At 42.7% G+C, this 15440-nt stretch overlaps 1 protein-coding gene across 3 annotated transcripts in view; it reads right to left on the reverse strand.

Moving 5' to 3' along the window:
• The window catches only part of Ankrd6 (ankyrin repeat domain 6), a 210953-nt gene that overhangs the window by 57299 nt on the left and 138214 nt on the right, over window positions 1-15440 (reverse strand). For all 3 annotated transcript variants that reach the window (XM_004628206.2, XM_023711923.1, XM_023711924.1), the window contains exon 2: window positions 8092-8353. In XM_004628206.2, the coding sequence (XP_004628263.1) occupies window positions 8092-8211 (120 nt within the window). In that variant the 5' untranslated portion in view covers window positions 8212-8353. The remainder of the gene's footprint in view (window positions 1-8091; window positions 8354-15440) is intronic.

Raw genomic sequence — 15440 nt, forward strand, 5'->3', positions numbered from 1 at the left:
ATACAAGCAAACCAAAATGTAAATACAACTTACTAGAACTGGTGGGACGCAATGAAAGCACTTCTCAGAGAAAAATTCATTTATTTATTATTTGCCAGCTCAGCCCACCCTGGGGGTAGGGTTAGTGAGGCATGTGGTGCTAGAGATCGCAGTCCCTGAGCCTGCCTAAGCAGGGGCTTTAGACTGCTGAGCTATCTCACCAGCCCTCAGAGGGAAACTTATAGTGGTGAATTCTCACATCAGGAAAACAGAATGAGTACAAATAAACAAGCTAATGCTATACCTCAAGCTTCTAGAAAAAGAAGAGCAAGTCAAGCTCAAAGCCCATAGAAGGGAAGAAATTATAAAGATCAGAGCAGAAATTAACACAACGGAGACTAAGAAAACAATGCAAAGAATTAATGAGTCAGAGTTCTTTTATTATTTGAAAGAATAATAAAATTAAGAAAGTCTTAGCCAACCTTATCAAAAAAGGAAAGAAAATGCTCAAATTATTGCCTTAAGGAATGAAAAGGGTGACGTCACTACAGATTCTGTGGAAATTTAGAAGATTATGAATACCTACTTTGAAAATCTTTACTCTCTCTCTTTTTTTGTTTCTTTTTTTTTTTTTTTTTTTCACTTTATGTATTTGGTACAGGGTCTCACTATGCAGCTTAGACTCGTTGTGATCCTCCTGTTTCAAGCCTCCCCAGCCCTGGGATTACATGCGTGTGTCACCACACCCAACTCGGTCACTGGCTCAGCAGGCCCTGGGGGCAGGGACAGCACAACATGCAGGAGTGGGGATTGAACCCTGGTCCCTGTGCTTGCCAAAGCAGGCACTTAGTCCACTGACCTATCTCGCTGACCCAATTTTTACTCTCATAGGATGGAAAACCCAAAAGAAATGGACAGATTCCTAGATATATATGAATTACCCAAGCTGAATCAAGAAGATATAAATTTTTGAATAACCTAGTATCAGTTAATAAAATTGAAAGCATAATTAAAACCTTACCAGCAAAGAAAAGCCCAGGTCCTGATAGATTCACAGCTGAATTGTGCAAAACATGTAGAGATTTAACACCAATACACTTCAAACTCTTTAATGAAATTGAAAAGGAAGCAGTTCTCCCTAACTCATTCCTGGAGGCAAGCATTACCCTGATACCAAAACCGGAGAATGTCCCAACCAAAAAAGAGAACTATAGGCCAATCTCCATAATGAACATAGATGCAAAAATCCTCAACAAAAAATTAGCAAGCAGAGTGCAGCAAATCATCAAGATTACACACCACGTCCAAGTGAGATTTATCCCAGGGATGCAAGGATGATTCAATTTATGCAAATCAATAAATGTAATACATCATGTCAACAGAGCCAAAGACAAAAAAAAAAAAAAAAATCACATGATCATCCAGATTAAAAAAAAAGCTTTTGATAAAGTCCAATACTCATTCATGATCAAAACCCTACAAAAACTCAGAATAGATGGTCTTTACCTTTATCTGATAAAAGCCATCTATGACAAACCAACAATCAACCTCATACTAAATGGACAAAACCTAAAACCTTTCAATCTACAATCAGGAACAAGACCAGGATGTCCACTGTTACCACTCCTTTTCAATATAGTTCTAGAAATATTAGTTACAGAAGTTAGTCAAGAAAGAGAGAACTAAAAGGAATAAAGATAACAAAAGAAGACGCTAAATAATTATTATTTGCAGATGACATGATAACTTAGAAGATCCCAAAAACCTGACCAAAAGACTTCTAGATTTAATAACCAAATTCAGTAGTGTAGCTGGATATAAAGTCAACACTCAAACTCAATAGACTCACTGAAGAGAGAAATTAGGGAAACCATACCCTTCATAATAACATACAAAAAATGAAATACTAGGGCTGGGGAGATAGCTCAGTAGAATAAGTGCTTGCCTGGCATGCACATGGGCCTGAGTTCAATCCCCGGTTTCACCAAAAGTAAAAAAATGAAATACTTAGGAATGAATCTAACAAAAGAAATAAAAGATATATACACTGAATATTACATAACTCTGAAAAAATAGATCAAATAGGATTTCTGAAGACGGAAAGATATTCCTTTCCCAGGGATAGGAAGAACCAACATTGTGAAAACGGCCATACTCTCAAAATTGTTATACAGATTCAGTGCAATCCAAATTAAAACACCATTAGTGTACTTCATAGATCTAGAGAAAACATTCCTAAAATTCATCTGGAACCAGAAGAGACCTAGAAAAAGCAATCCTGGACAACAAAGGAAAGGCAGGAGGCATGACAATCCCTGACTTGAAATTATTCTGTAAAGCTACTATGATAAAAATCAGCATGATATTGGCAAAAAGAAGATAAACAGAACAAGTTAGAATATGAAGATACAATTACAAACACATTTAGCCATCTTATTTTTGCCAAAGAAGCCAAATATGTCCACTAAAAGAGAGGTAGACCCTTTAATAAATGGTGCTGGCAAAACTTTTTCCACACGTCAAAGACTAAAACTAGACCCTTATCTATCACTGTGCACTAAACTAAAATCAAAATAGATCAAAGATCCAGAAACACTAAATCAACTGAAAGAGAAGGTTGGTAGAAATCTTGAATTCATAAGCATTGGCAGAGAGTTCATGAACAAAACAAAATGCATAGGAAACACTTCAAAGAATCAACAACTAAGATCTCATCTTGCTGAAAAGTTTTCACACAAACTTTTCACAAAAGAAATCACCAATAGTTTTAAAAAAATAAAAGAAAAGAAAACCCACAAATTGGGAAAAAATTCTAGCCAACTGTCCCTCAAACAAACAACTTCTATCCAGAGCATATGAAGAAAAAATATCAGGCCCCCAAAATTCAAAGACCCAATCCAAAAATGAGCATATGAGATGAGCATAAACGTTTCAGATGAAGAAATAGAAATGGCAGGGGCCGGGGAGATGGCTCAGTGGAATAAGTGCTTCCCTGGCAAGTGCAAGGGTCTGAGTTCAATCCCCAGTTCTGGAAAAAAAAAAAAAGAAAGAAAGAAAGAAAGAAAGAAAGAAAGAAAGAAAGAAAGAAAGAAAGAAAGGGCAAATAAATATATGAAAAAATATTCAACATCATTGGTCAATTGAGAAATGCAAATTACAATAACACTGAGGAGCCGGGGAGATAGCTCAGTGGAATAATCGCTTCCCTGGCAAGCGCAGGGGCCTGAGTTCAATCCCCGGTTCCACCAAAACAAACAAACAAACAAACAAACAAACACTGAGATTCCATCTCACCCTAGAAAGAATGGTTATCCTCAAAAACAATCAACCAGGGCTGGTGAGATGGCTCAGTGGTCTAAAGCACCTACTTAGAACAAGCTAAGCTAAGCAAAACACAGGGACGGCGGTTCAATCCCCCAGCACCACATGCCAGACAGCCCCGCCCCCTGGTGGGCTGAGCTGGCCACACACATAAATAAATAAATAAATAAATAATTAAAAAAAAACAATCAACCAATTAATTCTGGCAGGGCTGTGGGGAAAAAGGAACCCTTCTTCATTGTTGCTGGGAGTGTAGACTAGTGCAACCACTTCAGAAATTAGTGTGGAGATGCCTCAGAAAACTAGGATTGGAGGTCCCATTCAACCCAGAATACTCTCTGGAAGAACTGACATCATACTGCAGCAGCACATGTGCACCCACGTTTACAGCAGCACAATTTGTTACAGCTAATCTTGGAAACAAGCCAAATGCCCATCAACTGAGGATTAAAATGAAGTACTACTCAGCTATAAAAAAGATAAACTCAAGGCTTTTATAGGTAAATGGATGTAACAAGAGACCATACTCATAAGTGAAATAAATCATATTCACATGTGTAAACATCATATTGTCTCCCTAGCGTAAGAAACACACAGCAAATAAAATCCAAAGGGTATGACAGATATTGTGAAAGGGAAAGAAACTCAAAAGGAATGAACTGGGATGGGAAAAAGGTGAAAAGGAAGGATATATATCTATAGATACAGATCTATTAGCTAAGATAATTGTACTATTAATTTCTATTAGTTCATTGAAAGGAACAGTTAGTGCTTATATTGTTTGATCAATTTGGCAAGCCTATATCTGGTAGTCTGAGCAACTACTTTGAAAATAACAATATGCAGTATAATAACCATTATTAATTTCCTGGCATCTCGTTTTGAAATTCTATATCATTTTTATTATTGTTTTCTCTTTAAAATAAATAAGTGGGGGGCCTGCCCCTTAGCTCAGTTCTTTAAGTGGCTGCTTCAACAAAGCAGTCAGGCTCAGGTTGCTGGGGTTCGATCCCCACAACTCAAGCCACCCAAACCTGCCCTGAAGGCATTCAGAGCACAAAATAAATAAATAAAATAAAATTTTTAAAAAGTGATGTAAAAAAGTTACTATAAGACTTGGTGAAAAAGAAACTGAAACCCTAACACATTGTGGTACAAATATATGGTAAATCAACTCTGAAAAGTAACTTCGGGGTTTAAGTACTATGATAGATTTCCCATAGGACCCAAGCATCCTACTCATATACCTAAGAGAAATGAAAACATGTGTCCACATAAAAAATACAAAATATTCAGACCAGCATTGTTCATATTGGTCCTAAACTGGAAACAAAAAATATTCACCAGGGATGGGGAGATGGCTTGGTGGTATAAGCACCTGCTGGCAGGCACAACAACCCAAGTTCAATCCCCGCTACGGCATGCTGCACCAGCCCCACTGTGCCTGCCCCCAAAACCAGGTGTGGTGGCGCATGCCTGTAATCCCAGTGCTGGGGAGGCTGAGACAGGAGGGCCACTGTGAGTCCAAGCTGCATAGCGAGACCCTGTACCAAATAAATAAAAGATTAAATTTCTTTTTCAATCTATCAATTGATATATGGATAAAGAAAATATGATCCAGTAATTCCCTCTTATTCATGGTCTTATTTTTCTGATTTTTTTTTCTTTTTGTTTATTTATTTATTGGATACAGGGTCTCAATGTGCCGCTCGGACTCATAGTGATCCTCCTGTCTCAGCCTCTCCAGCACTGGGATTACAGGCATGCGCCAGTGCACCCGGGACTTCAGGGCCAGCACGGCATGTGGTACTGAGGATTGAACTCAGGTCTTCGTGCTTGCCAGGCAGGTGCGCAGACTGCTGAGCTACGTCTGCGTCCCCAGCCCATGGTCTCATTTTTCATAGTTGTTTCCTGCAGTCAACCACAGTATAAAAATGTTATATGAAAAATGCCAAAAACAAACAATTCATAGTTTTAAATTATACACTATTCTGGCCTGCATGATTGATTCAATTTCATTCTGCCTCAATTCCACTCCACCTGGGATGTGAATCATTCTCTTGTCCATTAGATCCCGGTTGTATATGTGACCTGCTATCCAGGTCAGCATATCGGCTGGCATGATATCATGGTTCAAGTAACTCTTTCTGTATTGAGTAATTGTCCCAAAGTGCAAAAATAGTGAGGCTGGCAATTATATCATAGTATATTGTTATAATTTTTCTATTATTATTGTTATGCTCTGACATAGTTGTGCCTAACTTATAAATTAAGTTTCATTATAGGCATGTGCGTCTGGAGACAGCAGAGCATAGTTTATGGGGTTTGGTACCTTCAAAGGTTTCAGGCCCCCGGTGGAGCTCTTGGGCTTTATCCACTACAGATAAGGAGGAAATACTACGTATGTGTATAATCAAGCAGTATTTAGCCAGACCTAAGAATCAAGTACTGACACACTACAATATAGATAAATCTTGAAAACACTACGCAAAATGAAGTAAGTCAGAAGAAAAGACCACAGACTGTATGCTGCTACTTATATGAAGTGGCCACAAAGGTACAGAGACAGAGAATCAACCAGTGGGTTACCACGGCCAGGAGTAGGAACGGGAGGTGATAGCTACTGGGATGATGGATATGTTCTTTTTTATTTTTTAATACATATTTTATTTTTTATTTATTTATTTTTTGGCAGAACCTGGGATTGAACTCAGGCCCTTGTGCTTGCCAGGGAAGCGCTTATTCCACTGAGCCAGACGGATATGTTCTAAAACTAGAATGTGGTTGTTATTGGCCTGCTTAAGCAGCCATCGCAGAAATTTCTCCATATTCAGGAGGCTCAAGTCCATGATCAGAATGCCAGCATGGCTGGGCTCTGGGGAGGTTTCTCCAGATGGCTGAGCACACCCTTCTCACTGCATCTTCGTTTGACAGGAGGGAGAAAGAGTAAGATCACAGGTGTCTTTATAAGGACAATAAACTTGTCATGAGGCTTCGTCCTCATGATCTGAGTCAAAACATAATTACAGCCCAAGGACCTATCTCCAAGTTCTATCACCTTGTGGCATTAAGTTTCAACTTACGAGTTGGGGGATAAAACAAGTCAGTCCACGCCAGTGGGAACAGGTGCACAACTCTGGAAGTAGACCCAAAATTAATGAATTGTAGAAACAAAAATGGGGGCTGGTGAGATGGCTCAGTGGTCTAAAGCACCTACTTAGAACAAGCTTAGCAAAGCACAGGGACCGCGGTTCAATCCCCCAGCACCACATGCCAGCCAGCCCCGCCCCCTGGTGGGCTGAGCTGGCCACACACACATGCACACGCACACACACATAAATAAATAAAATTTTAAAAAAAAAAACAAAAATGGGTCAATCTTTTGGCATGTAAAGCATGCTGCAGTAATACCTATTTATTTTTGTAGTACTGAGGATTGAACCCAGTGATATTCTCCCACACATCTATGTCTCTAGTCTTTTTTTAGTTTTTCATTTTTATTTTGAGATATGGTCTTGCTAAGTTGCCCAGGTGGGCCTTGAACTTGTGATACTCCTGTCCCAGATGACACTATAAGCATGAACTACCACACTTAGCTAAAGCTGTTTTCATTTTCTTCCAAACAATGAAATCTATTTTTAGAAAGGAAACTTGCCAACTATTATGCTAACTGCTTTAAATAAATTATTATAACCTTAAAAAGTTGGTAATATTATTATCTCTGACTTATAGATAAGGAAACTGAGTCTTAAAAAGTTAAACAGCTTGTACAACTAGCAAGAAAAGCAGGGTTAAAACCTGGGTGCATGTGCCCAAATTATAGAGCTCACACACCCCAGTTTGTCACTGTCTGGAAGGCCCAAGTTAAGGAACCCTTCACAATCTGTTTCCAACAATCTACACACACACCACAGTTAGGCTCCATGGGAGACCTCACTGGCCAAGGTCCCTTCTCTAGAGACCAGCATGTAATACAGAGCCTGCATATGAGTAGCTGGAAATGTGGAAGCCCAGAAGTTGACAAATGATACTGTTTGAAAATTAAGGTCTCTGCATCTCTCTCTGGGGTGGCCTGGAGGATGGGCTCAGGAGCCGTACCCTGGACAGAAGATGCATTTCTGTCTGGGCAAGTTACTCAAATCTCTGTGCTGCAGTTTCTTCCTTTTCAAAGTGGGGATGAGAGAACTTCCTCCAGTCAACTAGTAGGTATTCTGAGCCAGAAGAGCACAGCAGTGTCTCTGCAGAGCCTGCTGTTCTTGGCTTTGCTACCTAACTCCCTATATGTTCACTCTCCTGCCGTCGGCTCGTCTGTTAGTGAGACAGACAGTGTCCCACAAGGATCGCCATGCATTTCCAGTGACCCATGTGAAATCAAGGCCCCTTGATTGTGGCTTGTGGTAGTCACCTGGTCTAGGTCTTCACTCTACATATGGGAACAATGAGACTCAACAGTGGGGCCTTCCTAGAAAGTTGAACATGATTATCACGCAAATGCTCTTGCCCAGCAAGCTTTTGTGTCCCAACTTTCCCCAGGAAATCCCATCCATTTGGTTAAAAAGTAGATGAAAAAAGGCCACAATAGGATTTTTAAAGACTATCAAATGCAAATTCCAAGTTACATTATTTGAAAGATGACAATGAATGTGTTCTTAAACCTCTTCCTTTTTCCTTAACCCCCCACCCCTCAACCAAAAGCCAGTTCTCTGAAGGGCAAACCAAACAATTTTACGGACAATGGTTCAGAGGTAGGCTACTCCCAGGGAATGGCTACAGCAATTTTCCTCTTGTTACCTTGGTAACCGCTACCTTGGCGCCCTTGTTGATGAGCTGAACCACATTCTCTGCTTGGCCTTTGTATGCAGCTATGAGAAGGCGTTCTGAAAGTGCAGCGACCACATCCTGCTGGCTCATGAATTGAGAGAAAGAGGTTTTCGGGAAAGCTGTGGACAAGTTCCGTCAGCTCAACACGAAGCCACTGGCTTGGGCTGGTGCCCACAGGTACAGATGTTCTCAATCATTGGAAGGCGATTTATTCTTATGCCATCTTCAGTACCTAAGGGTTACAAAGCAAAGCTGCCATCAGTGCCACTCCCCACAAAGGACAGGCCATCATCCCTCTTCGGTGACTTGAGGGTATCCTGCCGGTCACAGTGCAGGAGGGAAGTTGGGGGTGTCAGCACATGTGGAAGCATGGTCTCTTCGGCAAAGCCCCCGCACAGAGCTTCCGGGTGGAAGGCAGCAGAAGGCACCCACCTCTCTCCGGTCCTCCCTGCTCGGGGACACTTTCCAGGACTGCAAAGTCGACTTTGCAGTTACCGAATGTCCTGGGCAGAAGAGACCTGACAGTGCTGCCCGCAGTTGCCGCCTGGTTCACACACCATCTGGTAACTGTCCCGGGCATGTTCACCACAGCCTTGGACCAGGTTTTATGGGTCACCCCAGCTCACGTGCTGATTCCTCAAGCGGTCTGGATGCCGGTGAGCCACACCTCAGAGACCCTGACAGGTGGGGTGTCTTCTTAGGGTGTTTTCTGTTTTATTCATTGTACTGAGTCAAACCCAGGGCCTAATAATGCTCCCCACTCAGGTGTACTCCCAGCCAACCCTAGATGTTTTCTCTCCGCATTTATTGCAGTTTTCTCCCATCATTCTTTCCTTGCTGTAAATAGTACAGTTTCCTGAGCTCTGGAACAGATGGAGAACTGGGCACAGGCAGAGCCAACTCCTGGTTCCAAACTGCTCAAATAATCCCCTCTAGGAGGACGCTGATGCTAACATGTGCTCTGCCAGTTTAGGAGGGTGGTTTGTATCGCTTCCTTGCACAATGAGAGGAAAATGAATGGCCTGCTAACGCCACCTACACGACACTAAGCCAAGACTGTCAGCGCTGGTAGTAGCTAGTATTAAATCTAAACTGTTCTTTCAAAACCAAATGAACAAAACCAATGAGATTTTAGAGACTGACTTCTGTTAGTAGCTCCACCACCACTACCACCACCATTAGACCAAACCAAAGGTATTGGTAATATTTAAAGGCAAAGGTTTTTTGGGTAGAAGAAATGCTTATCTACTCCCATTAGGAGAACAAGGAAGTAAAGGCGTCTTTGCATCTTAAATATTATTTTAATTTTTCAGGATTTGAACCCACGCATGTTCTACAAGCACTACCAACTGGCTATAGCTACAGCCTTTTATTTATTTTGAGACAAGGTCTTGTAACATTGTCCAGGCTGGCCTCAAACTTCCTATCCTTCTACTTCGGCCTCAGCTTCAGCCTCCTGAAAAGCTAGGATTACCCATTGTATATGATGTCTATGTAGTTCAAAATGCACTTATTAAAAATATCAGTTTATACATATGGGGGAAATGCTACAGCAAAAGAACATGATTCTTCATCATAGACCCCGCCACTCATTCTAATTTCAAAACCCTGGGAGATGTATTCATCTGTCAGTTATTTTCAGGTAAACTCAATGATGCTTTGAATCTCCAAAGACAAAGGAATTGGCCACAGCATGGCTGGGAAATGTCTGGACCATACTGAGGCCTATTGCTAGGCCTCTGTGGCATTCAGTTCATCTGGCCAAGCACTCTGGAGCCTGGGGTTAAATGCCCAAGTACAGAACAGACACGAAGCATCTCTCTCCCAGGACTGTGGTGGGAACCAAAAATGGTACTTCATTGTGCAAAGTGTTGATTCAATGGAAACACTAACTTTACAAGGGTAACTCATGCCCCTCACTTGTTTATTAGTATCACCAACTTAGTGTTTTTTATCTTCCATCCAAAATATAGGAAAAGAGAACACAAAGAAACCTGTTCCTGCTCTCTAGGCTCATCAGAAGCAAAGCAAATCTGGAGAAAGTGATCCTGTGAAGCAGAGCACCCCTCAGTTAGCTGCAGTCCGAGATCCCTGGGGTATGTCAGGCACGTCTCCTGAGTAAACAAGCTGTGAAAGAAGCTGAGACTCAAAACAGTAAGAAGGCAGACATGGTGGCACACGCCTGTAATCCTAGTACTAGGAAGGCTGAGGCAGAAAGATCACTGTGAGTTTAAGGCCAGCCTAGCCCATAAAGTGAGGTCAAGGCCAGCCTGAGCTGCAGAGCGAAATCCTTTCTCAAAAAAACACAAACAACAACAAAATGTCTGAAAAAGACAAAAACCAAAAACCACTAAGAGAAATGCAGTTCAAAATGCCTTCCTAAGTGCCTACGGCCATGTTGCACAATTATATTCAGAGCTTTTTATTTCCCAGACTGTCTGGAAGTGGTTTGCTTTTATCAACATAAGGTACACTGTCTCTTTTTATTTAAATAATCTGTGGTACAACCAAACCAACTATATTGAGTTCCTGCTCTGTTTTCCCAAATGCTGCAAAAGCACTCCAAGTCCAAATGGAGGAAAATACACACAGTAGCCGTGACTTCCTAAATGATCCCTCACACAACCTTTCTTCCCTTCATCACAGAGATTTGTTATCTCTGTACACTTGACTTCATCTGCTGTCTTCCATTCTGGAACCTTTCACAATGGGCATTTAAGTCTAAGGGCCCAATTCATACAAACACTATTTTGGCTAAAAATCTACTCATTCTGCTCTCCCCAGCTTAGCTCCTTGGGGTACAAAGCTCTGCAGCAACCTCAGCACAGGCCCAACTGAGGTCACGAGCTCCAAACCAGCAGTGCTTGGCCTCCTCAGCAACAGATGCAAGGGCCACTCGGCTTGTGGTACATCGGTAGCCACTCTCTGCCCATCCTTCTGGTCAGGCAACAAATTCAGTCTCGTAGATACTGAATCTAAAGCGCACGTCATCTTATGTCCCTAGCTGTAGGGTGATATCCCTATTTACATAATTACTGATGGTAAATAGGCCTTTGCTAGTCCAATCAATATTCCTTAAAACAAAAATTAAGAAGAAGAGATTACAGTGAGAGAAAAAAATACTGGGTAATCAGAGATTTTATTTTTAAGCTTTTCAGTTACAGCTACTAAAGAATATTCTTTACCTCCACCTCATGACCATAACAAATACACTCATAAAACAGCTTCCACAACAGCTTGCTCACACAGGATTTCAGATACCCACCACCCCAGCAGATTACACAAAAAACTGCCTACAAGAGCAGCAACAGATCCCAGGTTTCCAATTCCTAGTCTGTTGCTAACATCATCCCGGTGCACTTGGCTATCTCAAGCTCGTTCTCAATTTAAACCCAGGAACACTGTCGTTGCTAGGACCTCCAGCACCACACATCACTCAAAGTTGCCCTTACGAGCAGGGTGGCTGCAAAGGGATCCCAGAGGCAGAGTCTTCTCTGCGTTCATCCTGCTTCCTCCAGTATCCTCACTTGGAGTGAGAGAACACTGCTTTCTCATCTGACATCTAGAAACCAACAAATCAGGCCAGGCAGACACAGGCAGGGAGGAAAGCGGTAAGAAGGGATGGAGAACCCCTGACTATGACTGGGGAGGGGAAAGGAACGCACGGTGGTGACTAGTGTGTAGCCTGTGAGTTAAACTTTACTGCCAACCTGTTGGGTACCCTGGCTGAGGCAGACTTACTCCCTCCTTAAATCGGAGCATCGTTTTCCAAGCAGATGGCTATCATTCAGGACATTTCTGACTGCTGGCACTGACAAATTTCTCCCTCCCCAGCCCTATCAATCACATCCCTCTTTGTCACAATGCTCATTTTGCACAGTGTTCTGGAGGAAGACATTAGATGCAAACATGCTGCTCATTCTTTAACAGAAAGGAAATACATGCGTGAGTGTAAGTATGCAATGAGCGCCCTGCATTTAGAAAGGATTTAGCTTCCTAAGAAAGATTCCTCTCTTCCCACCCAGCCCACTGCCCCGTTTCCATTGCTCTTCATTTGGCCAACAATTCTTTTATCTCATCCCAAATGCCAGAGGGTCACACAGCTGCTTTGGCAGCCTTTCTTTCTACAGCAAAAGGTCTATGCGGTTTGTTTTTGCTATTTTCCTGTGGATTTACAACAAAGTCTCCTGGTTCCAATATCCCAAAATCATTACATTCAGCCTCCTGACAGGCAAAATATTTTAAATGAAACCTTCCAACAAAAGTCCCGGCCAGGCATAACACATAACCCACCCAGAGACAGCCCACAGACACCCAGGAGCCGGTGGTAGGAGCGTCCCCAGTCGTAACAACCAGCTTTGCTCCCACTGCTCCAAACCCTGTGTTGAAGACATTGTACTCACAGCCGGGGGTCTGTCCTCCCTGTTCTATATGGTGTTCTGCTTCTGGACAACTGCAGTTAATCCTTTCCTGGCGAGATCATTAGCTTCCTAGGACTGTCACTGCCCGCGGGTCTGCGGTGATTTACGGTACAATGCTCGCAGCCTTTTCCCCTTAGTCTCCTCTGCCGATTCCAACCAAATCATATCTAAAGGCTTATTAAGACATCCATTCAGCGCCAAGGTTTTGTGGCTTGCCAGTCTGCTCCTCACTGCTCCTGAGAAAGTGTTGGGTCTTCGGGTTTTTGTTGGACTGCTCCCTCCCACCAGCAGAGGACCTGTAACACTGCCCTGACTGAAGATCAGGGAACAATTCACAGATCTGTACAGTGTTTCTGAATGATGCTCAATGACAGAGAAATGAAGTTTGGATTCTTTCAGCAGTGATGCAAGAAGGCATGAATGCGCATGTTGTAAAGGAAGGAGGATGCAGGAGGGGAAAATCCTGTACTAAATGCTTCTCAGTAAGTCCAGTTAGGGAGATGCTCATCTTGCAGGAGCAGCAGGTGCAGACACGCCACCCTCCTGGGCAGGAACTTCCTGCACGGTGACGGACACTGCGTGACTGCGGCAGCTCAGGAGCCAGCAGCTGGCTGAGCGGTCATCCTCTGTGACCGTAAGGAAACGCAGTTTATCTCACAAACTCTCCTCTACACGGTCTCCACGGAGGAGTGGGAAGAGAGAGACAGTGGGGACCAAGCCCCTGAGGAGCTGTCACAAGCACTTCCAGGAGCTCTAAGCACTCCAGCTAAGCCCTGCCAGGCCACTTGTTGAAGCAATAGAAGCTTCCCACCTGGAGACACCACAGAAAAGAAGGAAGCTTTCATTTTCACTTCAGCCAGTGTCCCATATTTCCTTTTTTTTTTTCTTTTTTTTTTTTTTTTTTTTTTTTTTTTTTTTTTGCAGTACCAGGGATTGAACTCAGGACCTTGCACTTGCCAGGCAAGTGCTTATTCAATTGGGCTACCTCCCTGACCCCCAGCTTTCTTTCTAAGACAGAATTGTTGGTCCCATAAATGAAGAGATAACTGCTCTGTCAACACATCTTCTGATCCCTTCCTATCCCAAGCCTTGCCCCGAGTTGTCTGAGGGTAACAGCTCCTATAGGCAATGGGCTGGGGCTCTGCTGTCACCATCCTTCGGTTTGCACCAAAGATAGACCCAGCAGCTGACAGCTCTGGCCAGTGCACTGTAGAAAGGTTGGAAAACACATTCACTGGAGAAACAAGTTGCCAGGAGAATGATAGCACAAGTTTTTAAAGTACCTTTTGGAGCTTTGCCGGATAGCTCAGTTGTTTAAAGCACTGCTTGGGTAAAAGCTGACAGGCACATAGGACCACGGTTCGATTCCCATCTCCACAAGCTGTACCAGACCTGCCATTAAGGCAGCCTGAAGTAGCCAAAAGTATCTACTACTAGATTATCCAAAAGCAATCATTACTAGAATACCACCTCCAGATGCCAAGCGGTTACAACAGAGATTAACACGATTCAGTCCCCACTTTGAAGAAAAACATCTGGCACCAATAAGACACAACCAGAGGCCCACAAGAGCAGATTCAAGGAGTCAAATGCCGACCAAGTATAAAGGAAGGAGAAGTTCATCAGCTTCCAAGGCATTTCCTACTCCTGAGGACATCCACTGCCACAGATCTGGGCCCTTAACACGAGACTCTCCACAGGGCCTAGCTACAGAGGCTGGTGCCTAGGAAGACAAAAGAATGGAAATGACAGGGCAGAGACACTGACTCATTCCACACACCCCATCATTGCAAGGCAACAGGTATGCTTATTTCTTGAGTCATTGCACGTCAATAAGTTCTCTGAACCTAACAGTTACTGAATCTTTGAAATAATCATCTTTGCAGGAGGCATAAAGAGGCTGCTGCTGTTGAGTTACACCTGGAGGCTATTTAAGAAACCTGTGACATACCCTATTATGGTGAAAAGCTGCTTACGGATGTAAAAGTCACACAGACAACCATTTGTCACCTTGTATCCCCAATGCCTGACCTGCTCCCTGAACACAGCTGCTTTTTAATGTGCATTAAACTGATAGAAAAAGAAAAAAATGCTTTTAGTAATCATTAATTGGGCTGGCCAGACAGCTCAGCAGACTCAGCTGAGCCAGTGATTGAGACTGGGCATGGTGGGGCACGCCTGTAATTCCAGCGCTTGGGAGGCTGAAAACAGGAGAAATGCTACGAGTCCAATCTACATAGTGAGACCCTGTAGACCCTGCAATAAGAGTACCAATTCAGGCAGCTAATCATGCCTTTCTAAACAGATGAAGCAATCAATGGCTCCAAGTCTTCTAAAAGATACAAAAGAGAAGTCAATCTTGTTTCCTTTTCTCCCAAAACGAGGGGACCAGGGCTCATGGGGCCAGAAAAATTACTGCTCTCATGGTAGCCCTTAGCAATACAGTTGTATCAGCACCAAAGCAGTGGACAGCACCATCACCACTTGGGATTTTCCTCTTATCACTCTGAAACCCAGTAGGGCAAAGCCAAAAATGTTAGACACACAAAGTGTTCCTATGCAGTAGTCTTACCATACACATAGTCTTACCTCAACCCCTACCTAATCCTCAGATCTGCCTTGACCTTTCTTTTGGCTTCAACTTTTCCGCCAAAACTAGTTTTTATTTATTTTGTGGTATACTAAAGCATTTACTGAAGAAACAGGCATAAATAACTATGGAAACTAAGCAAGAAACCATTCTTGCTTAGTGGCTGAGGTGAAAGAGGTCAGCAAAACTCTCACAAGAAGGTGCTGGAGTTAACAACCTAAGTTTGCAGACCAAAATTAGAGAAAAAGGAGGGCTGCAAGGAAAGCCATCATTTTGGCCCTAGCCTTCCAAGGTCAATTAAGACTCAG

Source organism: Octodon degus, unplaced genomic scaffold, assembly GCF_000260255.1.
Source record: "Octodon degus isolate 3935 unplaced genomic scaffold, OctDeg1.0 scaffold00022, whole genome shotgun sequence".
Classification (NCBI taxonomy): Eukaryota; Metazoa; Chordata; class Mammalia; order Rodentia; family Octodontidae; genus Octodon; species Octodon degus.